At 44.3% G+C, this 27,533-nt stretch overlaps 1 protein-coding gene across 8 annotated transcripts in view; it reads right to left on the bottom strand.

Moving 5' to 3' along the window:
- TENM3 (teneurin transmembrane protein 3) overlaps positions 1–27,533 on the bottom strand; it is a 621,635-nt gene that overhangs the window by 123,974 nt on the left and 470,128 nt on the right. For all 8 annotated transcript variants that reach the window (XM_066237373.1, XM_066237376.1, XM_066237374.1 and 5 more), the window contains one exon: positions 8,434–8,556. In XM_066237373.1, coding sequence (XP_066093470.1) covers positions 8,434–8,556 — 123 coding nt within the window. The remainder of the gene's footprint in view (positions 1–8,433; positions 8,557–27,533) is intronic.

Below are 27,533 nucleotides of genomic sequence, written 5' to 3'. Positions count from 1 at the left end.
TGACTCAACGGTTGAAGGGGCTAAAGGACAGTATCATCCTAAGTCCCACGGAGGCACTAATAATTATGATGGCAGAGAGCAAGTTGAGACGTGTATAGGCAATCAACAAATAGTTCACCCTGCAATCCCGTGACCTAGTCTCGGATGCGTACCTTGACTTTGATGCTTTATCCAATGCGCCACCACAGGTCAGGCATACCTTAACTTTGAGATCTCTGAGAGAGCATGCATCTTTTGATGAACCATCCCACCCGTAACTCAACATGGTGGACACAGAGTGTTACATCACAAGCTAAGGGAAATAGAACATAACTATCTTGCAAACATAGTTTAATAGACAAAACCAATATGGCACCTAATTAAGAAACTTATCCACGGCAGCGACGCAAGGAATCCCTAAACGATACTGAGTGAAGCTCAATGCGCCTGCAGTCCTGCTAGGCCATGGCTTCAATTCCCGGGCAATCTTGAACTTGCTAACTCTGATACACTGCAATTGTCTAGTGTTTGAGAAAACTGATACATAATGAACAATAATGAAAATTTAAAAGCAATTTGAATGACTTTCTTTACATACATAGTATTAATCATACACATATGTGTATATACACACTCATATATATGTAGTTGTTCAATTTGTACTCATACCAAGGAGTTTGGAGAAGTCATTTGCCGAAGTTACACTAACTAAAATTTATAGCCTTTAATTTTGTCTTATATTGTTCCAAATTATCCTATGCTAAATATTGGCATTTGACTTATTGCTCTTTTCCAATAGGGCCAGGGTTGAAATGCCCTGCTGTGGTACTCTCTACTGTTCCCTATTGTGCATTTTCTAATTATGTGTAATTGCTGGCTTGATTTCTGTCTTGCCTAGAAATTCAGACACTCTGGGAACAAAAGTGACTCTCTGTTTTCACTGCTATATCCTCAGAACCTTGCTCTGGACATGGCACCTAATATGTGCTCAATAAATGAATGTAGAGTGAATGAGTCTCTTGTCTTTGAAGCAAGATTAAGGATAAGATTACTTTCATAAAATCCAAATAAATAAAATATAAGTAACTAATGATAAGAATTTCTAGGATTGCTTCAGAAGATATTATTGATGCTGATTTAAGGATCTTTTTTTAAAATTTTATTAATTTTTTTTACAGAGACAGAGAGAGAGTCAGAGAGAGGGATAGACAGGAACAGAGAGAGATGAGAAGCATCAATCATTAGTTTTTCATTGTGACACCTTAGTTGTTCATTGATTGCTTTCTCATATGTGCCTTGATCGTGGGCCTTCAGCAGACTGAGTAACCCCTTGCTCGAGCCAGTGACCTTGGGTCCAAGCTGGTGAGCTTTTTGCTCAAAACACGTGAGCCCGCGTTCAAGCTGGCGACCTCAGGGTCTTGAACCTCAGTCCTTGGCATCCCAGTCTAACACTCTATCCAGTGTGCCACTGCCAGGTCAGGCTTAAGGATCTTCTTAAGAGTTTGCTGCAAAAATACAAGCCTATAATCTTGAACGGCAGAAAAAAAAGAGTGAAATAATAATTACTGGCATGATCAAATACTCATTATGTTCCAATCACTGCTTTAAGCCTACATGCGTTCTCTGACTTAAATCTCACTACTGCCTATGAAGAAACAGGAGGTTAGAGAATGTAATTTGCTTAAAGCCATCTAGTGAGTGGCAGAGCCTCAGTTCTTAAATATAGACTATCCTGTATCAACATTTGCTTTGTGTATACTTTATAGAAGGCTCTGTGTTGGATCCTTAATATACTTTATATCACTTGGCCATACTATTTTCGCTTACTCATTCAGTAAATACTTGTCGAGCACCAATTACATGTCAATAACTATGCTAAAAGCTTAGGACAGAGCGGTGGGAAAATAGTAATCTTTGCCTTATTCTCTAGCAAAGAAGGCTATGAATAGTCACCAGCATTGTCTAAACATTTATTATGTACTATAATCACTGTATTTAAAATGAATTCTTAAGACTCCTTTAATTAATAAGAAAACAGGCGCAGAGAAGCTATGTAACTTGTCCCAGTAACCATGGCATTAAAGATCAGAACAAGGACATCAAACCAGATAGTTTGGTTCAAGAGCCTCTTCTCCATCTCTCTGCTATATTGTCTCCGTATGATCGCACGGGGCGGTGAACAGTCACATTGCGGAGAGCTTTGTAAGTCCCTGAAAGGCATCTGGTCTGAATCTAGGTCACTGAAGGGTGTCGAGCAGGGTAGTAATATTTCAAATTTGTGTTTGAAGAATAGATAGGTGAGACTAGAGACACACATCCCAGGTAGAAGGTGGCTTCTGTAATCCAGGTGACAGACAATGGGATCCAAGAGATACTATGAAGTTAGAATTGACAGGTCGTGGTGACTGAACGTGGGAGGAGAAAGAGTAGGAAGAGTCCGGCCTGATGCCTGAGCTTTTGGCCTTGGTCACTGGGTAAATGACAATGCCATCTGCTGATACAGAAAGCCCGAAAAGGGAGGCAAATGTGGATAGAAAGATGATACGCCAATTGTGTTTTCCAAAGATGGCCATGACTTCTTCCATCTCTCATGCCTTTACGACACGTGGCCCTGTCACTACCCCAGTCAAGAGAGGAAGTTTACTTTTCCTTCTCATAAAGCTGGGCTGATCTTACTGACTTTTCTGCCAAACAGGATGTGATGGCTGTGACACCTTGGAATGTCCAATATCTCAGAAACCTTGCCTCTTTGAATGCTCCCTCTTGGGACACTCTTCTCAGAATCACCTGCTGTGCTCCGAGAAGCACAAGCCATGGCGAAGAGTACGTGTAGATGCCCCCGTGGACAGCCACCTTTGAGCTCCGGCCAACAGGCAGCATCAACTGCCAGCCGTGGGGATGACATCTTAGACCTCCAGCTCAGCGGAGCTTTCAGATAGACCCAGCTGGCATCTTAAAGCAATGGCACAAGAGACCCAAGCAAAAAACAGAAGAATTGCCTAGTCAACCCACAGAACCATGAGAGATGATAACAAATTGTTCTTCTAAGCCACTGAGTTTCAGCGTGGCTTGTTGTGCAGTAACAGAAAACCAGAGGAGTGGATGGGTTCAGTTTGAGACACCGAGATGCTTGGAAGACAGCCAGGTGGACCTGTTTCAAAGCTACTTGGATAGATTTCACGTAGTTGATGTCTGGAGTTTGAGGAGACCGCTCGGGGCTGCACTTATTGATTTGGGAGCACACAGAACACACACACACACACACACCCTGCAACCAAAGCCAGAGGAGTGAATGAGAGAACCGGGCGTGATTACCTTTTGAAAAGAGCCTAGTCCTGAGAAACAGCGACATTTAGAGATCGGGTAGAGGAAGAAGAGTCAACTGAACAAACTGAAATGTCACTCCCCAAAAAGCCAGGAGGACAGTGAAGACACAGATGGTATCACAGAAGCTAAGGGAAAAGCACGTGTCAACGAGGAGGGATAGATGAACTAACTGTTCAGTGATCTGAAGATAGAAGTGATCATCGACGCTAGGGACACAGCGATCGGTAACCGGAAGACATCAGTGGCGGGCGTGGTGGCGGCGGCGGAGGAGGCGCCCGGCCGGAAGAGGAGGACGTGGGAGGTAAGGAAAGGGGAAGCGTGACTGTGCGTCCTGGGCTCGAGAAGGCTGGCTGTCAGGGGGGAAGAGAGACTGGTGGGGCTGGAACAGGAGGCAGACGCACGGATTCCCTGACGTGCTTTTCAAAGACATCGAGGGACCCCAGACTGCTGAGACGTTGACAGGCAGAGTCCGCAGAGTGTGGAGGTTTTGAGGGGACAGGACGGGATCCAGAGTACTCAGCAAAGACGAGCCTTGAATGTGGTGAGAAAAGGGTGAAAGAAGAAATCCAGATACACACGGGAATGGAGATCTGTTAAAGAGAACCCCCTCTGAAGGTTTCTGTTTGTTGTTGCTGTTGATGTCGAATGGACTGCAAGGTCTCAGCTGAGGAAGCTGGAGGAGTGGAGTTCTGAGGACAGGAGGCATGTGGTGGACAGTCAGACAGACTGGGCAGAGCCAGGACGATGGGTCAGGCACCACCAGGACGATGGGTCAGGCACCACCAGGGCGGGTGCCTAGCAATGGGCAGAGCTGGAAAAACAAGGACCTTGGCCCCCAGGGTGACCGTCCCCCTCTTAGTGGGTCATGTGGTGTAGACCCTCTGATTTCCTATCGCTGGTCACGGGATTCGGACCCTCTCCTGACCTTTCCACCCTTGGCATATTGCCAGTCCTGTGGTTTCAGACCCCCTTAGAGGAAGAACAAACAAGGGGCTGGAGAATGGCCATAAAGCGTTAACCCCTATGGATAACATCTGCGCCTCAGCTGTGTTTCAGCCCCAGGTTCAGAACAGCAGCAAAACCAGACTAAGGGAAGCCACGGCTGACCTCAGGACCTACTGCCCTGACCTTGACCCCGTCGTGACACTGACCTTCCAGTGAAGACCATGACCCTAATGGAACACACCTGGAGAGCTGATGATATTCTGCTGAGATCCTCCTCTGGGACCTTCCCCTACAATTCCGTCCCCCCAGAACCCCTCAGGACTGAGGTCCCGTGTGCTCCTCCTTCCCGGAGCACGCCAGCGCCTTCCTCCTCCTCCTGCCCGCCCTCTTCTCACCCGGGAGCAGTCCCCTTGCCCCTCTCTTTCTCCTAAGCTCTAAGGGACACCATGAGACGTGCCACCAGGGGCACAGTGGGCAGCGGCCGCTTGTCCCGGGCTCACCCCTCGAACCTGTCTCCCGGGCCCTCTTTTCTCTTCCTGCACAGCCAATAAATTCTTTTTTTTTTTTTTTTTGCTTGCTGTATTTTGTCTCAAATGCATTCTTTCTCACGAGAAGGCAAGAGCTGAGGTCTCATCATTCCCCCTGTAACAGGAACATTCAAAATAATTGTTGAGAACCGTGGAAGACTTTGCAAGGGAAATACAGCAGGGCTGCCAGGCTGTGGAAGTTGGTGAGTCGAGAGACAAGTATTCTTATTCCCTCCGTCCCTGCGAGGAAACGGAGGCTCAGAGAGGTTAAGTAACTTGCTCAAGGTTACAGAGTAAACAAACGGAGGAGCTACGACTGGAACAGAGGCCTGTGTGGTTCTTTCCAGTCCATTAGGCTAGATGGGTTCCTGGGTCCAGGGGAATCATCGTAGTTTCTGGACAGAGACTGGTGCTTGAGCTCAAACTCCATTCTCACCTCTTTATTCATGTTGTCCGCATTCCTCAGTGCTGCCCGAGAGAGACCCCCCAAGCTTCTGACATCTCACCTCTACAGTCGGTCGTCAAAGGGGGTCTCGGGACTAATCAGGGAGAGGACCACGGAATAGGACAGACATTTATCTTTTAAATACTAAGTACCCTTTAGAAGCCTCAGTTCAGTGTTCGCTGAAACGCAAGCAGGGAGTTCCCTGGACCCTCAGAACCACGACTGTCCCTTAGAAACACAGGTATACAGTCAGCATGCGACTGGGCGGCGTGACAAGCGTGCTGCATGCGGAAGCTGGGAAGGAACATGCTCGCTGTGCTCCGCACACTGAGTTCTCCCAGGGAGCCCGGTACAGAACGCTATGGCCTTCTTCAGGGTGTCTCCTAGAATTTCTAAAGAGACGATGTGATCAGCTTCTCCGGAAGTTCATCAGGCTGCAGCTGCGGGTGACGGACCCTGCAGGTCTGTCCCGGGGGCTGAGAGCGGTGCGTCCGAGCTGCCCTCGTTCTGGCAAACAGGGCCTCCTCCTGCCCCTGCAGCCGGGTCTACCCGTATCCAGGAGACACACACTAAGAATCTCTACTTCGAAAACAGAAATAAGAGTTCCTTTCATTCCTTTCAGTTTAGGATTTTTTTTTTTTTTTTTGGCTATTCCAGAAATAATGAAAAAGGAATATGTGACCATTATCTGGATAAGGTCTGAGCTCAGAGAAATTCCTACAAGTCCCCTACTCTGGACGGCAGGTGGGGGAATCTGTTCCCTGGTGTCCTGAGTCGTCCCGGGGCATCTGCTCTCCACCCCTGATGCGGGAGGCCAGGCAGGGGCACTGGACTCCCAGGTACACGCAGCTGCTCTGCAGCTGCACGCCAGCTGTGCAGTCACTCTGTGGTCACGTGGGCAGCTGCCGTCCTCCTGGAGAAGGGGAGCTCCATAATGCGTGCGTGCGTGTGTGTGTGTGTGTGTGTGAGTGAGAGAGAGAGAGAGAGAGAGAGAGAGAGGCAGTGAAGCACAGTTCTTTGTAAATTTTGAAGTCATCTCACTGAGTTCCAGCTAGCACTTGCAGGGATGGGAAAGACCATACAACAGATTAGAAAATCCAGGCTACGTTTCCCCAGCTGTGACATGTGCTACTTCAGGAAACACTTCAGATGTCTGCGTGAAAGCACGTGTGAGTTTCGACATAACTCACACATTGCTTACAGCGGTCGTGGTGGTGAATAGTTTAAAAGTTTATCAGCTCCATAAAGATTTCTGAAGCCATATTTATATGGTGTTCTTCCAAACATCTGGGGCCGGGAGTACTCTACACAGTCTACCCTTGGTTGTCCTGACATTTTTCTTGCAGCTCTGAACTACTAAGCTTGACCAAGGGGCACAAAGGCCATAGGTGAAGAAGCCAGGATTTGAATACAGGTGCCTGTGAACCGAGGAATGCCGGTCCCAGCAGAAGTAGTCCCTGGAAATGACCAGGACCCTGCACCGAGGGGGGAAGTATCTCAACCCACACCTCCCTCAGTCATGCTTTCCAAGTACTGTGAAAACTTCAGTTTAATCCCAATAAATCAGGAAGTTTTAACATTAATAAAACATTTGCAATACATAGTCTCTTCACTATACTGTCTTTGGTCAATAAAAACATTCCCTGCATGTGTAGTTAATCGGTGGTTAATAAGTGCTCATGGACCATTTTCACAGGCACCATCCACTTTAAGGGACAGGCTAAATTTCAATCTGTATAAACCAAAAACACTGTTCATTTCTGTGTAGTTACTTGATCTGGTCATATATGTATTATCACTGTATAAAAATTGTTTAAGGTAATGATATTTCATTTAACCGTAATTTTCCACCTATCGTTGTAATTAGAAAATATTTTTTCACTCTCCGTTAACCCACAGTGCAGTGACTGCCATTACTTTTGGGGTGTGGTGACATATCAGTCACCAGCTTATAATTTTGGGGGACCATGTAGAACTTGGTATCAAAAGGCCCCTTACAAGGGTGGGGTACTTATGATTACTATAAAAAATCTTATAAAGCTTCTCTGCCTCCCTAAAAAGGACGTGTCAGAAAGTATGATGGTTAAAGTAAAACAGAAGAGTGGAAAACAAAGAACAAAATTATAGTACAAGCCTTAGTCATGGTCAGTGGGTCCATGATGTAACACAGCAGCATATATATAAATATAAGTAAGTATATTGCATGTAGATATAGACTAACTTCTGTCTAATCTTGCAAGGGAACTGGCCACACGAGGATGAACGTCACTGATGCCAAAGCAGAACACAAACACAGCAGAGAGAGAGAGGAAGGGGTGAAGGGGAAGGAATGCGAGGGAAACGCTTGAAGGCAAACGATATATTTATCGTGGGGCCAAAGAAAGCTGTCTGGAGCTGGCTGCTTCAGATATAAAGTATCAGGACATGTTGCAAAAGTCAGAGGGTGCCGGATGCCAACACTCGTATCCGTGCACAGAAACGTACATACAAACAGTCGACGGGAATACACAATCTAACTACACACACACACACACACACACGAATACATTTTCCTGGGTGTTCCTGTTGGACATGAAGTACAGCGTTCCAGGTGTTTACGGTGGAAAGATGCAATACCACCGCTCAATGGCCATTTTCAATTCGGAGTCAATTGATTTGAAAGTCCGTCAGTTCAAAGTGCACACTTTTGAAGGTTTAGAGAAAAAGCACGCAGAGAAAAGGTCAAGAAATTATAATCCTCTAATGGGTTTTGTATTTAAAAGCTTTTATAACCAAATTAATACAGTATTTCAATTCCTCCTAGTAGCTGAGTGAAGAAAGTTTCACACGCCTCAGGTAATATAAGAGATGATGCTCTGAATTACAGTCTATGTACAGACTAAACACCCAAACACATACACGCGCGTGTGCACACACCCCCCCGCCCACACATTTGTGTATGCGCGCACACACACACTCACAGGCAGGAAAGGCAGAGAGACCTACCTAGCCATCAGTCAGAAGGCAGAAAGCAGTATTATTCCTATAACAAAAATGTAAATGTCCCAGTTTTACAACTAAGTGAATAAAAACTACTCATTAAAATCTGACATCGATAATTTCAAAACCTTTTCTCTCTCCTTCATAAAACTGGCTGTAATAAGGGTCAAGATAAGTTTACGGAAAGAGCGATTCAAAGAAACGCACAGGACGCGCACTCCTTTCCCTTACCGTTGTCGCCGGAAGGCAATGACACGGTGTTTGTCGGCATGGTGTCAGAATTCACTTTTCCATTTTCAAATGTGTCGTTCTCAGTCTGCTGCAGCTGCCAGTTGAGGCCGAACAGATGCATCGCTGGGGGTGAAGAACACAAGTCACTTAAGGGGCTGCTGCTTTTTTAAAATTTTTATTAATTTTAATGGGGTGACATCCATAAATCAGGGTACATATATTCAAAGAAAACATGTTCAGGTTATCTTGTCATTCAATTATGTTGCATACCCATCACCCAAAGTCAGATTGTCCTCTTTCATCGTCTATCTAGTTTTCTTTGTGCCCCTCCTCCTACCCCTCTTCCTTCTTCCCTCCCCCCCCCCCCCCGTTACCACCACATTCTTGTCCGTGTCTCTTGGTCTCATTTTTATGCTGCTTTTATCCGCAGAGCAGAAATTGTCAACATGCTCATAATAAGTCACATGTAAAGTCAGAACGTCCCTGTTCGGAAATGCCCCGGATAACTGCACAGTAAACACCGGAACACCAGTGCAGCTGAGGCGGCACTGCAGTGAGGACCTGATGCTACTCGGAAATGCCCCGGATAACTGCACAGTAAACACCGGAACACCAGTGCAGCTGAGGCGGCACTGCAGTGAGGACCTGATGCTACTCGGAAATGCCCCGGATAACTGCACAGTAAACACCGGAACACCAGTGCAGCTGAGGCGGCACTGCAGTGAGGACCTGATGCTACTCGGAAATGCCCCGGATAACTGCACAGTAAACACCGGAACACCAGTGCAGCTGAGGCGGCACTGCAGTGAGGACCTGATGCTACTCGGAAATGTCCAGGATAACTGCACAGTAAACACCAGAACACCAGTGCAGCTGAGACGGCACTGCAGTGAGGACCTGATGCTACTCGGAAATGCCCAGGATAACTGCACAGTAAACACCGGAACACCAGTGCAGCTGAGGCGGCACTGCAGTGAGGACCTGATGCTACTCGGAAATGCCCCGGATAACTGCACAGTAAACACCGGAACACCAGTGCAGCTGAGGCGGCACTGCAGTGCGGACCTGATGCTACTCGGAAATGCCCAGGATAACTGCACAGTAAACACCGGAACACCAGTGCAGCTGAGACGGCACTGCAGTGAGGACCTGATGCTACTCTGGTCACTGCTACCCGGACACTCCCAGGAATGAACGGTCGCCCGCTCTGCCCTGCCCCAGGTCCACTCTTCACCATCCCTGAACGACGTGGCGGGGTGCTCTCCAGCAGCACCTGCCAAAGGTGCTTGACCACAGGCCACAGAGTGTGTCATACTTTGTGGCAACAGCTATAGGTTTGATACAGACGGGATGCTGCTCATTGGGTTGAGGCGAGAACTAAAATGGGTCCTGCGGATGGATTTGTAGGCACATGAAATGACAGAACGGATCGAGATGCACAGTATAATAGTGGACTATTCTAAATTTAAGAAGAATTAATTTAGCATTTATAATATAATTCAGCAATGACACATCAAGCAACATGGATATGTATCAGGGAATTTCATATAGAATTTCTTGATATGGGTATAATAATCTTACAAATTTATAAAAATTTATTTACTAATTTTCTTTAAAATATTTAGAAAAGGTAACTAGAAGACTACATAGTTATAAACTGACAAATCTAATATAATTAAAAAAATTTTTTAAGTGAGAGGAGGGGAGATAGAGAGTTAGAGTCCCCCGCATGTGCCCCAACAAGGATCCACCACGCAACCCCTGTCTGGGGCCAATTCCTGAATCAACGGAGCTATCCTCAGTGCCTGAGGCCATGCTTGGACCAACTGAGCCACTGGCTGCAAGAGGAGAAGAGAGAGAGAGAGAGAGAGAGAAAGACAGAGAGAGAGAGTGCCTGAGGCCATGCTTGGACCAACTGAGCCACTGGCTGCAAGAGGAGAAGAGAGAGAGAAAGAAAGAGAGAGAGAAGGGGGAAGGGGAGGGGAAGAGAAGCAGATGGTAGCTTCTCCTGTGTGCCCTGACTGGGGATCAAATCTGGGGTGTCTGCTTGCCAGGCTGGTGCTCTATCCCCTGAGCAAACCGGCCAGGGCCATTAAAATTTTTGGATATTATTTTTCTCAATTTATTAAGAATATTCAGAATAATAATCACTGTTATATTAACTATTAAGATGTACTAAACATTTGTGTTCCAAAGGTGAACTTTAGGAATTAATTCTTAAGGAAGGCTAAACAGGGAAATGCATTGATGGTCCTTTTACCATCTCATAAAAGAATATTTTTTTCATTAATTGACATTATTTATTCAGTATACATATTGTAATTTAGCACATGACAAAAGACAAATGTGTTTAAAAAGCAATGTTGGAGGTAGTGTGATAACTACCAGTGTCAAAAAGCCCTTATTGAGATGACGTCAGAGTAATGGCGGAGTAGGAAGCGATACCGATAAATCTCCCCCAAAACTCAACAAGATCTTCAACCAGAAACAGAAAAACCTATACTTGGAGCCTCCAGATGCTTCACAATACACCCGAAGGTAGGGTCGAGTGAAAAATTGGCTAAATTTATAACCAAATCCTGAAGGAAATAGGGAGTAAGAAATGCTCCGCCTTCCTCACTAACCTAAACAGGGCGGCTTTCTCTGGTAACTGTGAATATAGAAACTGAGGCGGGCAAAGGGGGTGAATACATCCAGGCCGCGCACAAAAGGCCGAACCAGGCTGTGGCACGGAGATCCTAGCGGAGGAAAAACTGTTCCTGTGGCAAGCCGGGCAATACAAGCTAACACTCGCGCCAAACCCAAACAAAGAAAGACAAGCGGGGCAGCCATTTTACCCGTTCTCCTGGTTGGTGCGCAGTTAGTGGGCGAGAGATCTCTTCCTAAGCCCCAGAAGTGGGTGTCCGTGTTGCCCCACAGAGAGGCAGGGTCAGAGGCCTTTCTGTGGGCCGAAAGCAGAATCTCTGGGCAGCCCCAGTGCCCTGGGAAAGCCGCGCACGGGAGGGAGCGAGAACTAATTCCAACGGTGGAAATTTTCCGTGCTGGTGAGGGTTTCACTCAGGGAAACGCGGCTGGCCTCATATCCTGGTATGCGCGCGCAGATAGGTAGTGAGCGATTCCTCCGAGTGCCTCGGCAGGGCGCGCCCGTGTTATCGCACAGAGGGGCAGAGTCAGGGGCCTTTGTGTGGGCAAAAGCGGAATCTCGGGCCGCCCCAGCGCCTTGCAAAAGCCGCGCACGGGGACAGAGCGAGAGCGAATTCCAGCGCTGCAAATTTCCATGCAGTTGGGGGTTTCACTCAGAGCGTGAGACTACTGGCCGGATATCCTGGTCTGCACGCGCAGATAGTGAATGAGAGTTTCCTCCAAGCACCCCGGAAGTGGGTGCCCACCTGTGTTACCGGACAGAGTGGCAGAGCCAGAGGTCTTTGAGTGGGCGGAAAGCCCGCCTGATTATGCTAGCAGCTCTGACTGACTGAGCCTTACCCAGAGCCCTGTGCTGAGTGGAAATAGAGTGGGGAGTTGCCAGCTCTTTGAACCTCTTACTATCCAGGCAGAGGCAGCAACAACCCCATAGCTGGATTATCAGGCTACTAATTGAGGAAGGAAAGACTAGGAGAAAGGCTCCAGGAACACAGACTCTCTCACTGTTGGAGCCTATGAAAGCTAATGAGCCTTGACTCCCAACGAGACTAAAGCACAATACATGACATTGCCATAGAGACTTATCAACTGCAAACCTCTACCTGAGCGTGCCAAAGGGGCAGAACCTGGGGTACAGAGTCACCGACCAGGAAGAGGGAGAGAAAAGAAAAAACAAGAAGATAACCTCTCAAAATCAAGAATAATCTGCAGACTTTATAACCTATCACATTTTATTATATTTGTTCGTTTCTCTTATCTTCATTCTTGATACTTTTTTACCTCCTCCAATTTGGCCGATTAACTCTCTGCCGGTCTTACTCTCTCCTCTCCTTGAACTACACTACCCATAAGTGTTACATCTCCCATTATCTTTTTTCTCCTCTTCCTTTCTCTCTATGAGGGTTGCACTCCAAAACCCTTAACTCTCTCTCTCTCCTTTCTTTTTTCTTCTTTTACTAGTTCCCTCTTTTTTTCTCTCTCTCTCTTTCTTTTCTCCCTCTATATTAGTTTCTTCCTTTCTCCTTTACATCTCCTCTCATTCAAACCTCAATAACAAACAAATTATCTTATCTGGGACTCAAACTTCTGCTTGTGGCATTTTGGGTTTTTTTTACTTCACCTTTTTAACTCACTAGCAGTGCTCCCATCCCTGGCTCTCTATTTTATCTAGTTCTTGTTCCACTAAATACAATAGTATTTTTTTTAATTTGTCCCCCCATTTTTCTGTTCTCTTATTCCTCTCATCATAACTCTTAGACAACACCAACACCTAAAAGCAAATCATTTTATTCTTGACCCAAATTTTTTCCTTATTTGCTTTTTGTGGGTCCATACCGCCCCCCCCCTTTTTTTTTCCTTTTTTTTTTTTTGCCCCTTTATTACTTTTCCCCAATTCAGGACCTCCATCACAGGCATTGTTTGTTATAATTCACAGTTCACCACAAGATTTTCTCAAGAAAAAGGGGAGAGGAGAGGAAAAAAGGAGGGGGGGGAAATTTCCTTTTTTTAAAAATTATTATTTTATTTTTCTTTATTTCATTATTAATTTTTTTTTTAAAAAAACAACTTTTTGATTTTTTATTTTTTTTAACTTTTTATTCTTTATTAAATCTCATTAATACTATCAACAAAACCACCCTCAGATGCCATTAAGGAAGAGAAAATCGAATATCATGGATACAAAAGAAAGAGAGGTAACACAGCTAGATGAGGAAAAATCTATGGAGAAAAAATTTAATATATTGGAAACCTTGGAGCTAAATGACAGAGAATTCAAGATAGAAATCCTAAAAATCCTCCGAGATATACAAGAAAACACAGAAAGGCAATTTAGGGAGCTCAGAAAACAACTCAATGAACACAAAGAATATATGTCCAAAGAAATTGAAACTATAAAAACAAATCAAACAGAGATGAAAAACTCAATTCACGAGCTGAAAAATGAAGTAACAAGCTTAGCTAATAGAACAGGTCAGATAGAAGAGAGGATTAGTGAAATAGAAGACAAGCAACTTGAGGCACAACAGAGAGAAGAAGAAAGAGACTCAAAAATTAAAAAAAATGAGATAGCCCTACAAGAATTATCTGACTCCATCAAAAAGAATAACATAAGAATAATAGGTATATCAGAGGGAGAAGAGAGAGAAAATGGAATGGAGAACATAAACAAATAATAGATGAGAACTTCCCAAGCCTGTGGAAAGAACTAAAGCCTCAAATTCAAGAAGCAAACAGAACACCGAGTTTTCTTAACCCCAACAAACCTACTCCAAGGCATATCATAATGAAATTGACACAAACCAACAGCAAAGAAAAAATTCTCAAGGCAGCCAGGGAAAAGAAGAATACAACATATAAAGGAAGGCCCATTAGATTATCATCAGATTTCCAGCAGAAACTCTACAAGCTAGAAGAGAGTGGACCCCAATATTTAAAGTCCTGAAAGAAACTTTCAGCCACGAATACTATACCCATCAAAGCTATCCTTCAAATATGAAGGAGAAATAAAAACATTCACAGATACAGAAAAGATGAGGGAATTTATCATCAGAAAACCCCCACTCCAGGAATTACTAAAGGGGGTTCTCCAATCAGATACAAAGAACAAAAAAAAAAAACAGAGCCACAAGTAAAAGCTCCAAGAAGAACACAATAAAACCAAATTTAAACTGTGACAACAACAAAAAGAAAGAAGGGGAGAAGATGGAGATTAACAGTAGCAAAGGACGATGGAGTGCAAAAGTACTCACAAAATAGTTCGCTACAATGAACAGGGTAGGGACCCTTTTCATTACTCAAAGGTAACCACCATTGAAAAAACCACCACAGAAGCACATGAGATAAAAAAGATAGCAACAGAGGAAAGATGTATGGAATACAACCAAATAAAAACAAAAGATAGAAAAACGAAAGAGAAGGATCAAACAAGACACAAAACTAACAGAAAGCAAGATATAAAATGGCAATAGGGAACTCACAAGTATCAATAATTACACTAAATGTAAACGGATTAAACTCACCAATAAAAAGGCGCAGAGTAGCAGAATGGATTAAAAAAGAAAATCCAACTATATGCTGCCTACAGGAAACTCATCTAAGTAACAAGGATAAAAACAAATTCAAAGTGAAAGGCTGGAAAACAATACTCCAAGCAAATAACATCCAAAAAAAAGCAGGTGTAGCAATACTCATATCGGATAATGCTGACTACAAGACAGGAAAAGTACTCAGAGATAAAAATGGCCATTTCATAATGGCTAAGGGGACACTGAATCAAGAAGACATAACAATTCTTAATATATATGCACCAGACCAAGGAGCACCAAAACATATAAGACAGCTACTTATTGACCTTAAAACAAAAACTGACAAAAATACAATCATACTTGGAGACCTCAATACACCGCTGACGGCTCTAGATCGGTCATCCAAACAGAGAATCAACAAAGACATAGTGGCCTTAAACAAAACACTAGAGCACCTGGATATGATAGACATCTACAGGACATTTCATCCCAAAGTGACTGAGTATACATTTTTCTCCAGTGTACATGGATCATTCTCAAGAATTGACCATATGTTGGGCCACAAAAACAACATCAGCAAATTCAGAAAAATTGAAGTTGTACCAAGCATATTTTCTGATCATAAAGCCTTGAAACTAGAATTCAACTGCAAAAAAGAGGAAAAAAATCCCACAAAAATGTGGAAACTAAACAACATACTTTTAAAAAATGAATGGGTCAAAGAAGAAATAAGTGCAGAGATCAAAAGATTTATACAGACTAATGAAAATGACAATACGACATATCAGAATCTATGGGATGCAGCAAAAGCAGTGATAAGAGGGAAGTTCATATCGCTTCAGGCATATATGAACAAACAAGAGAGAGCCCAAGTGAACCACTTAACTTCACACCTTAAGGAACTAGAAAAAGAAGAACAAAGACAACCCAAAAGCAGCCGAAGAAAGGAGATAATAAAAATCAGAGCAGAAATAAATGAATTAGAGAACAGAAAAACTATAGAAAAAATTAATAGAACAAGGAGCTGGTTCTTTGAAAAGATCAATAAAATTGACAAACCCTTGGCAAGACTTACCAAGGAAAAAAGAGAAAGAACTCATATAAACAAAATCCAAAATGAAAGAGGAGAAATCACCACAGACACCGTAGATATACAAAGAATTATTGTAGAATACTATGAAAAACTTTATGCCACTAAATTCAACAACCTAGAAGAAATGGATAAATTCCTAGAACAATACAACCTTCCTAGACTGAGTCAAGAAGAAGCAGAAAGCCTAAACAGACCTATCAGTAGAGAAGAAATAGAAAAAACCATTAAAAACCTCCCCAAAAATAAAAGTCCAGGCCCTGACGGCTATACCAGCGAATTTTATCAAACATTCAAAGAAGACTTGGTTCCTATTCTACTCAAAGTCTTCCAAAAAATTGAAGAAGAAGCAATACTTCCAAACACATTTTATGAGGCCAACATAACCCTCATACCAAAACCAGGCAAGGATGGCACAAAAAAAGAAAACTACAGACCAATATCTCTAATGAATACAGATGCTAAAATACTAAACAAAATACTGGCAAACCGAATACAACAACATATTAAAAAAATAATACATCATGATCAAGTGGGATTCATCCCAGAATCTCAAGGATGGTTCAACATACGTAAAACGGTTAACGTAATACACCATATCAACAAAACAAAGAACAAAAACCACATGATCTTATCAATAGACGCAGAAAAGGCTTTCGATAAAATACAACACAATTTTATGTTTAAGACTCTCAACAAAATGGGTATAGAAGGAAAATATCTCAACATGATAAAGGCCATGTATGATAAACCATCAGCTAACATCATATTAAATGGCACTAAACTGAAGGCTTTCCCCCTTAAATCAGGAACAAGACAGGGTTGTCCACTCTCTCCACTCTTATTTAATGTGGTACTAGAGGTTCTCGCCACAGCAATCAGACAAGACAAAGAAATAAAAGGCATCCATATCGGAAAAGAAGAAGTAAAGGTATCACTTTTTGCAGATGATATGATCCTATACATCGAAAACCCCAAAGAATCCACAAAAAGACTACTAGAAACAATAAGCCAATACAGTAAGGTCGCAGGATACAAAATTAACATTCAGAAGTCAATAGCCTTTCTATATGCCAACAATGAAACAACTGAGAAGGAACTCAAAAGAATAATCCCCTTCACGATTGCAACAAAAAAAATAAAATACTTAGGAATAAACATAACAAAGAATGTAAAGGACTTATATAATGAAAACTATAAACCATTGTTAAGGGAAATTGAAAAAGATATAATGAGATGGAAGAATATACCTTGTTCTTGGCTAGGAAGAATAAATATAATCAAGATGGCTATATTACCCAAAGCAATATACAAATTCAATGCAATTCCCATCAAACTTCCAATGACGTTTTTTAAAGAAATAGAGCAAAAAATCATCAGATTTATATGGAACTATAAAAAACCCCGAATAGCCAAAGCAATCCTAAAGAAAAAGAATGAAGCTGGGGGCATTACAATACCTGACTTCAAACTCTATTATAGGGCCACGACAATCAAAACAGCATGGTATTGGCAGAAAAATAGACACTCAGACCAATGGAACAGAATAGAAAATCCAGAAATAAAACCACATATATATAGTCAAATAATTTTTGATAAAGGGGCCAACAACACACAATGGAGAAAAGAAAGCCTCTTCAATAAATGGTGCTGGGAAAACTGGAAAGCCACATGCAAAAGAATGAAACTGGACTACAGTTTGTCCCCCTGTACTAAAATTAACTCAAAATGGATCAAAGATCTAAACATAAGACCTGAAACAATTAAGTACATAGAAGAAGACATAGGTACTCAACTCATGGACCTGGGTTTTAAAGAGCATTTTATGAATTTGACTCCAATGGCACGAGAAGTGAAGGCAAAAATTAATGAATGGGACTACATCAGACTAAGAAGTTTTTGCTCAGCAAGAGAAACTGATAACAAAATAAACAGAAAGCCAACTAAATGGGAAATGATATTTTCAAACAACAGCTCAGATAAGGGCCTAATATCCAAAATATACAAAGAACTCATAAAACTCAACAACAAACAAACAAACAATCCCATAAAAAAATGGGAAGAGGATATGAACAGACACTTCTCCCAGGAAGAAATACAAATGGCCAACAGATATATGAAAAGATGCTCATCTTCTTTAGCTATTAGAGAAATGCAAATCAAAACAGCAATGAGATACCACCTCACACCTGTTCGATTAGCTATTATTAGCAAGACAGGTAATAGCAAATGTTGGAGAGGCTGTGGAGAAAAAGGAACCCTCATACACTGTTGGTGGGAATGTAAAGTAGTACAACCATTATGGAAGAAAGTATGGTGGTTCCTCAAAAAACTGAAAATAGAACTACCTTGTGACCCAGCAATCCCTCTACTGGGTATATACCCCAAAAACTCAGAAACATTGATACGTAAAGACACATGCAGCCCCATGTTTATTGCAGCATTGTTCACAGTGGCCAGGACATGGAAACAACCAAAAAGCCCGTCAATAGATGACTGGATAAAGAAGATGTGGCACATATACACTATGGAATACTACTCAGCCATAAGAAATGATGACATCGGAACATTTACAGCAAAATGGTGGGATCTAGATAACATGATACGAAGCAAAATAAGTAAATCAGAAAAAACCAGGAACTGCATTATTCCATACGTAGGTGGGACATAAAAGTGAAACTAAGAGACATTGATAAGAGTGTGGTGGTTACGGGGGGGAGGGGGGAATGGGAGAGGGAAAGGGGGAGGGGGAGGGGCACAAAGAAAACAAGATAGAAGGTGACAGAGGACAATCTGACTTTGGGTGACGGGTATGCATCATAATTGAACGACAAGATACCCTGGTCTTGTTATCTTTGAATATATGTATCCTGATTTATTGATGTCACCCCATTAAAAAAATAAAATTATTTAAAAAAAAAAAAAGCCCTTATTAAAAAAGCAAATACATGTAGTAACACAATTACTGTACGTTGACACAGTGTGAAATTTTTAGCTCTGCCCTCAGTCTAGGATTTAACCCTAGACAAATGATGTAACATTGTTCAACATTAGGTTTACTTAAAAACTGAGGCTGGTTAAATCTACCTTATTTAATTCATATGAACTTACTAGGAAGTATATATGGTGGCTAGCTGGACAGTTCTTAGTACATAGATATTTCATTTACTTATTCTTTACTCTAGATTACTGAATTATTTCAAGTAAACAGACCAGTGGTAACTCTCAAAACATTGTCCCTCTTGCTTGAATTACAGTCTCCCAGTAACTACTCTAAAATTCTTAATTTTTAAGGGTTAAGGTATAGGTTATATCAATAGAATTCTTGAATTTACAAATCATCAAAGTGTAAAGACGTCATACGTCATTTTTGCATTAAATTATGTAGTGTTTGAGTGGCAAAATGTCAAGAGCTATCTAAACATTTACCACTGCATACATTTTTCAAGCTTCAGATACTTCATCAATTTTTGAATAAAATAGTGGGAGCTCCTTGTGCATAAAGGTTTGAGAGACATACTTTGACAAAACAACGATAAATATTTCAACAGGGTCAAAGTTCCTATTGTGTGCTTTTAGGTAACATTAAAAATTCTCCTTAGAGATTTGCTCATTTTATTGGTTTTAATAGACTTTGAAGAGGAGAGATGACCCAGAGGCTCATACACCTATGTCAAGTTTTAAAAAGTAACGCTGTTTGTGTTTGTAAAGCTCTTTCTTTTTTTGCCAGGTAGGCAACATCATATTATATATATATATTTTTTTATTATGGAAAAGCTCAATAAAATGAATATCAGTTCTACTTTTAAAATACTGTATAATGAGAACCATACCCACTAAATATTATACCTTGTTTAACAATGCACCGAACAGAGAACCCATTAATATTATACCTTGTTTAACAATGCACTGAACAGAGACTAACATATTGTTTGCTCTTAGAATATTCAGTATATTGAAAAGATTGCTGTCTGGTATTTAGTGAACCTTCTTGATACTCATGATGCATAATTTAAGATATTTATAAAAATACAGGGTATGAGTGAGATTCATTCCAAAGTTAGTGAGGGAGAGAAAGAAAGGTGGAGGGAGGAGAGAGAGACAGAGAGGGATAGACAGCAAACTCATACAAGTCAAAATGCTATAGAAATTATGAAGCACTGGTGACTACAATGACATACGATATCCTGGTGGACAAGCAAAGAGAAAATTAGTGAACTACAACACATCTGTGAAGAGAAGGATGAGACAATTCTAGAGTGGCCCAAACATGGAAGCACAGGTGAAGCCACAGGTAGGCACATGTGCATGCTGTCCATGATGCCTCAGTGGATCCCTGGCTGAAGCATGGCTGACCCAAGAGTGTGGGAGCACCAGAGAGGGTGGGAGGACCGAAGAGTGTGGGAGGACCTGAGAGTGTGGGAGGACCGAGAGTGTGGGAAGACCCAAGAGTGCGGGAAGACAGGAGAGTGTGGGAGGACCGGAGAGTGTAAGAGGACCGGAAAGTGTGGGAGGACCGAGAGTATGGGAAGACCCGAGAGTGTGGGAAGACAGGAGAGTGTGGGAAGACCGGAGAGTGTGGGAAGACCGGAGAGTGTGGGAGGACCCGAGAGTGTGGGAAGACAGGAGAGTGTGGGAAGACCGGAGAGTGTGGGAGGATCCGAGAGTGTGGGAAGAATGGAGAGTGTGGGAAGACTGGAGAGTGTGGGAAGACCAGAGAGTGTGGGAAGACCCGAGAGAGTGGGAAGAATGGAGAGTGTGGGAGGACCCAGGAGTGTGGGAGGACCAGAGAGTGTGGGAAGAATGGAGAGTGTGGGAAGAATGGAGAGTGTGGGAAGACCAGAGAGTGTGGGAAGACCCGAGAGAGTGGGAAGAACGGAGAGTGTGGGAGGACCCAGGAGTGTGGGAGGACCAGAGTGTGGGAAGAATGGAGAGTGTGGGAAGAATGGAGAGTGTGGGAAGACCAGAGAGTGTGGGAAGACCCGAGAGAGTGGGAAGAACGGAGAGTATGGGAAGAAAGGAGAGTGTGGGAAGAATGGAGAATGTGGGAAGAGTGGAAAGTGTGGGAAGAATGGAAAGTGTGGGAAGAATGGAAAGTGTGGGAAGAATGGAGAGTGTGGGAAGAATGGAGAGTGTGGGAGGACCCGAGAGTGTAGGAAGAATAGAGAGGGTGGGAAGAATGGAGAGTGTGGGAAGAATGGAGAATGTGGGAGGACCCGAGAGTGTGGGAAGAACGAAGAGTGTGGGAAGAATGGAGAGTGTGGGAGGACCCGAGAATGTGGGAAGAATGGAGAGTGTGGGAAGAATGGAGAGTGTGGGAAGACCCGAGAGTGTGGGAAGAATGGAGAGTGTGGGAAGAACGGAGAGCGTGGGAGGACCCGAGAGTGTGGGAAGACCCAAAAGTGTGGGAAGAACGGAGAGTGTGGGAAGAACGGAGAGCGTGGGAGGACCCGAGAGTGTGGGAAGACCCAAAAGTGTGGGAAGAACGGAGAGTGTGGAAAGAACGGAGAGTGTGGGAGGACACGAGAGTGTGGGAAGACCCAACAGTGTGGGAAGAATGGAGAGTGTGGGAAGAATGGAGAGTGTGGGAGGACCGAGAGTGTGGAAACAATGGAGAGTGTGGGAAGAACGGAGAGTGTGGGAGGACCGAGAGTGTGGGAAGAATGGAGAGTGTGGGAAGAACAAAGAGTGTGGGAAGAATGGAGAGTGGGGGAGGACCCAAGAGTGTGGGAAGAATGGAGAGTGTGGGAAGAATGGAGAGTGTGGGAAGAATGGAGAGTGTGGGAAGAATGGAGAGTGTGGGAGGACCCGAGAGTGTGGGAAGAATGGAGAGTGTGGGAAGAATGGAGAGTGTGGGAAGAATGGAGAATGTGGGAAGAATGGAGAGTGTGGGAAGAATGGAGAGTGTGGGAGGACCCGAGAGTGTGGGAAGAATGGAGAGTGTGGGAAGAATGGAGAGTGTGGGAAGAACGGAGAGTGTGGGAAGAACGGAGAGTGTGGGAAGAATGGAGAGAGTGGGAAGAATGGAGAGTGTGGGAAGAATGGAGAATGTGGGAAGAATGGAGAGTGTGGGAAGAATGGAGAGTGTGGGAGGACCCGAGAGTGTGGGAAGAACGGAGAGTGTGGGAAGAATGGAAAGTGTGGGAGGACCCGAGAGTGTGGGAAGAACGGAGAGTGTGGGAAGAATGGAGAGTGTGGGAAGAACAGAGAGTGTGGGAGGACCCGAGAGTGTGAGAAGACCCAACAGTGTGGGAAGAATGGAGAGTGTGGGAAGAATGGAGAGTGTGGGCGGACCGAGAGTGTGGGAAGAATGGAGAGTGTGGGAAGAACGGAGAGTGGAGAGTGTGGGAGGACCCGAGAGTGTGGGAAGAATGGAGAGTGTGGGAAGAACGAAGAGTGTGGGAGGACCTGAGAGTGTGGGAAGAATGGAGAGTGTGGAAAGACCCGAGAGTGTGGGAAGAATGGAGAGTGTGGGAGGACCCAAGAGTGTGGGAAGAATGGAGAGTGTGGGAAGAACAGAGAGTGTGGGAAGAACAGAGAGTGTGGGAAGAATAGAGAGTGTGGCAGGACCCGAGAGTGTGGGAAGAATGGAGAGTGTGGAAAGAATGGAGAATGTGGGAAGAATGGAGAGTGTGGGAAGAATGGAGAGTGTGGGAAGAATGGAGAGTGTGGGAGGACCCGAGAGTGTGAAAAGAATGGAGAGTGTGGGAGGACCTGAGAGTGTGGAAAGACAAAAGAGTGTGGGAGGACCCGAGAGTGTGGGAAGAAAGGAGAGTGTGGGAAGAATGGAGAGTGTGGGAAGAACGGAGAGTGTGGGAAGAATGGAGAGAGTGGGAAGAATGGAGAGTGTGGGAAGAACGGAGAGTGTGGGAAGAATGGAGAGAGTGGGAAGAATGGAGAGTGTGGGAAGAATGGAGAATGTGGGAAGAATGGAGAGTGTGGGAAGAATGGAGAGTGTGGGAGGACCCGAGAGTGTGGGAAGAACGGAGAGTGTGGGAAGAGGAAAGTGTGGGAGGACCCGAGAGTGTGGGAAGAACGGAGAGTGTGGGAAGAATGGAGAGTGTGGGAAGAACAGAGAGTGTGGGAGGACCCGAGAGTGTGAGAAGACCCAACAGTGTGGGAAGAATGGAGAGTGTGGGAAGAATGGAGAGTGTGGGCGGACCGAGAGTGTGGGAAGAATGGAGAGTGTGGGAAGAATGGAGAGTGGAGAGTGTGGGAGGACCCGAGAGTGTGGGAAGAATGGAGAGTGTGGGAGGACCCAAGAGTGTGGGAAGAATGGAGAGTGTGGGAAGAACAGAGAGTGTGGGAAGAACAGAGAGTGTGGGAAGAATAGAGAGTGTGGCAGGACCCGAGAGTGTGGGAAGAATGGAGAGTGTGGAAAGAATGGAGAATGTGGGAAGAATGGAGAGTGTGGGAAGAATGGAGAGTGTGGGAAGAATGGAGAGTGTGGGAGGACCCGAGAGTGTGAAAAGAATGGAGAGTGTGGGAGGACCTGAGAGTGTGGAAAGACAAAAAAGAGTGTGGGAGGACCCGAGAGTGTGGGAAGAAAGGAGAGTGTGGGAAGAATGGAGAGTGTGGGAAGAATGGAGAGTGTGGGAGGACCCAAGAGTGTGGGAAGAATGGAGAGTGTGGGAAGAATGGAGAGTGTGGGAGGACCCGGAAGTGTGGGAGGACCCAAGAGTGTGGGAAGAATGGAGATTGTGGGAGGACCCGAGAGTGTGGGAGGACCTGAGAGTGTGGGAAGAACGGAGAGTGTGGGAGGACCTGAGAGTGTGGGAAGAATGGAGAGTGTGGAAAGACCCGAGAGTGTGGGAAGAATGGAGAGTGTGGGAGGACCCAAGAGTGTGGGAAGAATGGAGAGTGTGGGAAGAACAGAGAGTGTGGGAAGAACAGAGAGTGTGGGAAGAATAGAGAGTGTGGCAGGACCCGAGAGTGTGGGAAGAATGGAGAGTGTGGAAAGAATGGAGAATGTGGGAAGAATGGAGAGTGTGGGAAGAATGGAGAGTGTGGGAGGACCCGAGAGTGTGAAAAGAATGGAGAGTGTGGGAGGACCTGAGAGTGTGGAAAGACAAAAGAGTGTGGGAGGACCCGAGAGTGTGGGAAGAAAGGAGAGTGTGGGAAGAATGGAGAGTGTGGGAAGAATGGAGAGTGTGGGAGGACCCAAGAGTGTGGGAAGAATGGAGAGTGTGGGAAGAATGGAGAGTGTGGGAGGACCCGGAAGTGTGGGAGGACCCAAGAGTGTGGGAAGAATGGAGATTGTGGGAGGACCCGAGAGTGTGGGAGGACCTGAGAGTGTGGGAAGAACGGAGAGTGTGGGAGGACCCCAATGTGTGGGAAGACCCCAGAGTGTGGGAAGAATGGAGAGTGTGGGAAGAAAGGAGAGTGTGGGAAGAAGGGAGAGTGTGGGAGGACCTGAGAGTGTGGGAAGAATGGAGAGTGTGGGAAGAATGGAGAATGTGGGAAGAATGGAGAATGTGGGAAGAATGGAGAGTGTGGGAAGAGTGGTGAGTGTGGGAAAAATGGAGAGTGTGGGAAGAATGGAGAGTGTGGGAGGACCCGAGAGTGTGGGAAGAATGGAGTGTATGGGAAGAATGGAGAGTGTGTGAAGAATGGAGAGTGTGGGAAGAATGGAGAGTGTGGGAGGACCTGAGAGTGTGGGAATAATGGAGAGAGTGGGAAGAATGGATAGTGTGGGAGGACCCGGGAGTGTGGGAGGACATAAGAGTGTGGGAAGAATGGAGAGTGTGGGAGGACCCGAGAGTGTGGGAGGACCTGAGAGTGTGGGAAGACCCGAGAGTGTGGGAAGAATGGAGAGTGTGGGAGGACCGAGAGTGTGGGAGGATCTGAGAGTGTGGGAAGAACGGAGAGTGTGGGAGGACCCCAGAGTGTGGGAAGACCGCAGAGTGTGGGAAGACTGTAGAGTGTGGGAGGACCCCAGAGTGTAGGAAGACTGGAGAGTGTGGGAAGAGCGTCAAGAAACAGTTGGAAGTCATGTTCAAAATATTATCTCAATCTATGAGCGGGCCATTCTGGCAGGAGCTCAGCCCACTGAAGAGAGGTGACATGCAACTGGAGATAGTTAAACTAGGAAGAGTCAAGAAAAATTGAATTTGGAGAGAATTTTGAGGCTTATGCAACCACGGAACCCATCCAAGAAGTCAACACTGAAGACACTGGTGTTAATCTAGGGCAGGCGTTCCCAAACTACGGCCCATGGGCCACGTGCGATCCCTGAGGCCATTTATCCGTCCCTTGCTGCACTTCCAGAAGGGGCACCTCTTTCACTGGTGGTCAGTGAGAAGAGCACTGTATGTGGCAGCCCTCCAATGGTCTGAGGAACAGTGAACTGGCCTCCTGTGTAAAAAGTTTGGGGATCCCTGATCTAGGGTCAGGAACACCAGAAACGGAAAATCCAAATCTTAGAAATGTGGCCCAAGATTGGGAGAAAGCAAGATGACAAGACAAGATCCAACCAGTGGCAGTTGAGACCCTGCACAGGAGCCAGGGAGGGCTGTTAATTAAACGTAACGTGTATTAAACAATCCTTGCAAAGTGTAAAAGATGCAGTTTGACAAAATAAATTCTCCATTTAAAGAGGTAAAGTTTCAAAAGCACCAGTTAGACATTCTTGACGTCTTCCAGACAAAACTTCCAAATTGCCAGATACGTTCAAAGACCACTGTCCCTGTGTGCCTTTGCCGGAACAGGGAACAGAGGCTGGGAGATGAAAGAGAGGCTGTTACATGCCGCCCCAATCAGCACTCTGCCGGCTGCATCTGGAGACTGAAACAACAGAAGACAAAGAAAGCCACAATGACACGGGAAAACCCAGAAAGCAGGGGCTGGGAGCTCTGGGCTCTTCTGCGCCCCTCACCCCCTGGGCAGACGGCTTAGGTGGCGGGGTCCAGGCTGGCGGCGACCCAGGCGTTCTCTAAGCCACACGCAGCCTTCTCTGCGCAGGCATCAAAACACTGACAGAATGTTTTTTAAAAATGAAACAGTCACTGAACGCTAGCTCTGTGTCAAGGATTGGGCTAATATGTCACCTGCGTTATCTTATTTAATCTTTACAAAGACTCCACTGAACAGTGACTATTACTTTTTTTTTTCATTTTGAATCTCAGAAAACTGAGGTTTAAGGTTCTAAGCAAGTGAGCAGCGAACCTTGACCTTGAACCCAGACCTGGTAACAAGGTCATACATACCATGACACTCCTCTCTGTTCTACCGCAGGGCTTCGGAGTGTGGAAATCCACAAGAGAGAAAGGGCAATATGACTGTTGTGAGGGCCACCGGCTACGGACACTGCTTCTGCACCAGATCTGGGAAACTGAGGCACAGGCAGGTTGGGGCTGGCGTGTGGGCAAAGATGCTAACTGGCAACATTGTGTGTTACGTGCACCATTCTTCCATACGAGAACTTTCCCACGATACTTAGCCTGTCCTAAAAGAAATTTTTACAGTAACATGATGACGATGATGACGACGCAGGTTATTTTGGTTAACTCCAAGTCTTAAAAACAACAATTTAAAAACTGCATAAATTGCATAAGTAAACGTTATACTTGGGTATTTTAAAATTATAGAAATAGTATTCATGTATATTTCATCTTTAAAACTTTTGTTTATGATACCACATCTTGTAGTTTTATATTGTTATTCCCACATATTTCTAGGTGATTTTAATGGGAGGGGGGAGGATGCTGGATTCACATCCAAAACGTTATCCAATGAAGAGTGGACTCTGTGGATGCTAGCAACAATGTTATTGTCTACTTAGTGGGTTTCCTCATATTTAAAAATAACAATGTTACCTTCCAATAATGCAGTGACAAGGATCACTGTCCCTGCAGAGAGAGGATGAAACAAAGGCAGAGACAGAGTGAGTTCCCAGTGTCTTTTAAAAAGTTACCGTATAAGAGGACTCCTAACCCTATTTCAAGATTACTTGACCTACACTGTGCTGTTTTTCCTACTTATCTGAATTGTATTGAACTAAAATTGAGTATCCACATTAAAATTTTTTTTCTATTTTTATTTATATGTTTATTTTTAATTTTTATCTAACATAGAGGGGTGATATTAATAAAATTATAGAGGTTTCAGGTGTACAGTTCTATAACACATCACCTGTATATCATATTGTGTGCCCACCACCCCAAGTCAAGCTTCCCTTCCGTCACCATGAATCTCTCCTTGACCCTTCCTTACCTCCCCACCCCCTTCCCCTCCTGTCATCCCCACACTGCTGTCTGTGTCTATGACATTTTTAAAATTTGTTTCATCCCTTCACCTTTTTCACCCAGCCCCCCAACTAAAAAAAATTTAACACAAATTGTTAATTTATCTCTCTTTTGGCAATAGCAAATATAATCAGAAGTTGTCCATTTGCTAAAACTGGCTTCGAAATATGAGATAGATACTAACAATACATGGGTGGTGTTTTGCAAGATTATTTGTAAGTTGCTTGTTTCGAACTGAAATGTATTTTCTCTATATTAAAACATCGTTGGTAAATGGTGGTTAAGTCCCTAGTTGATCTACAAGAGTATGTCTATATATCCAGTAGAAATATGTACACACCAACACCTAAAGGCAAAGAATAACAATGTTTACAGAAGCACTATCTGTAACAGCCCCGAACTGGAAACAGCCCTGATGTAGAGTGGATACACAAATCATGGTACAATCATCCAATGGACTTCTATACAGCAATGCAAAGGAATGAACAACTGCCAGAAGCAACAGTATGAATAGATTTCACAAACATAATACTGAACAAGAGAACCCACTCACAAAAAAACATGGATACTGTGTATAAAGTTTAAGAGCAGGTGATACCA

The sequence above is a fragment of the Saccopteryx bilineata genome, chromosome 6 (genome assembly GCF_036850765.1).
Source record: "Saccopteryx bilineata isolate mSacBil1 chromosome 6, mSacBil1_pri_phased_curated, whole genome shotgun sequence".
Lineage (NCBI taxonomy): Eukaryota > Metazoa > Chordata > Mammalia > Chiroptera > Emballonuridae > Saccopteryx > Saccopteryx bilineata.
Note: the sequence above shows the minus strand (reverse complement) of the source record. Positions and strands in the feature narration are given on the sequence as shown.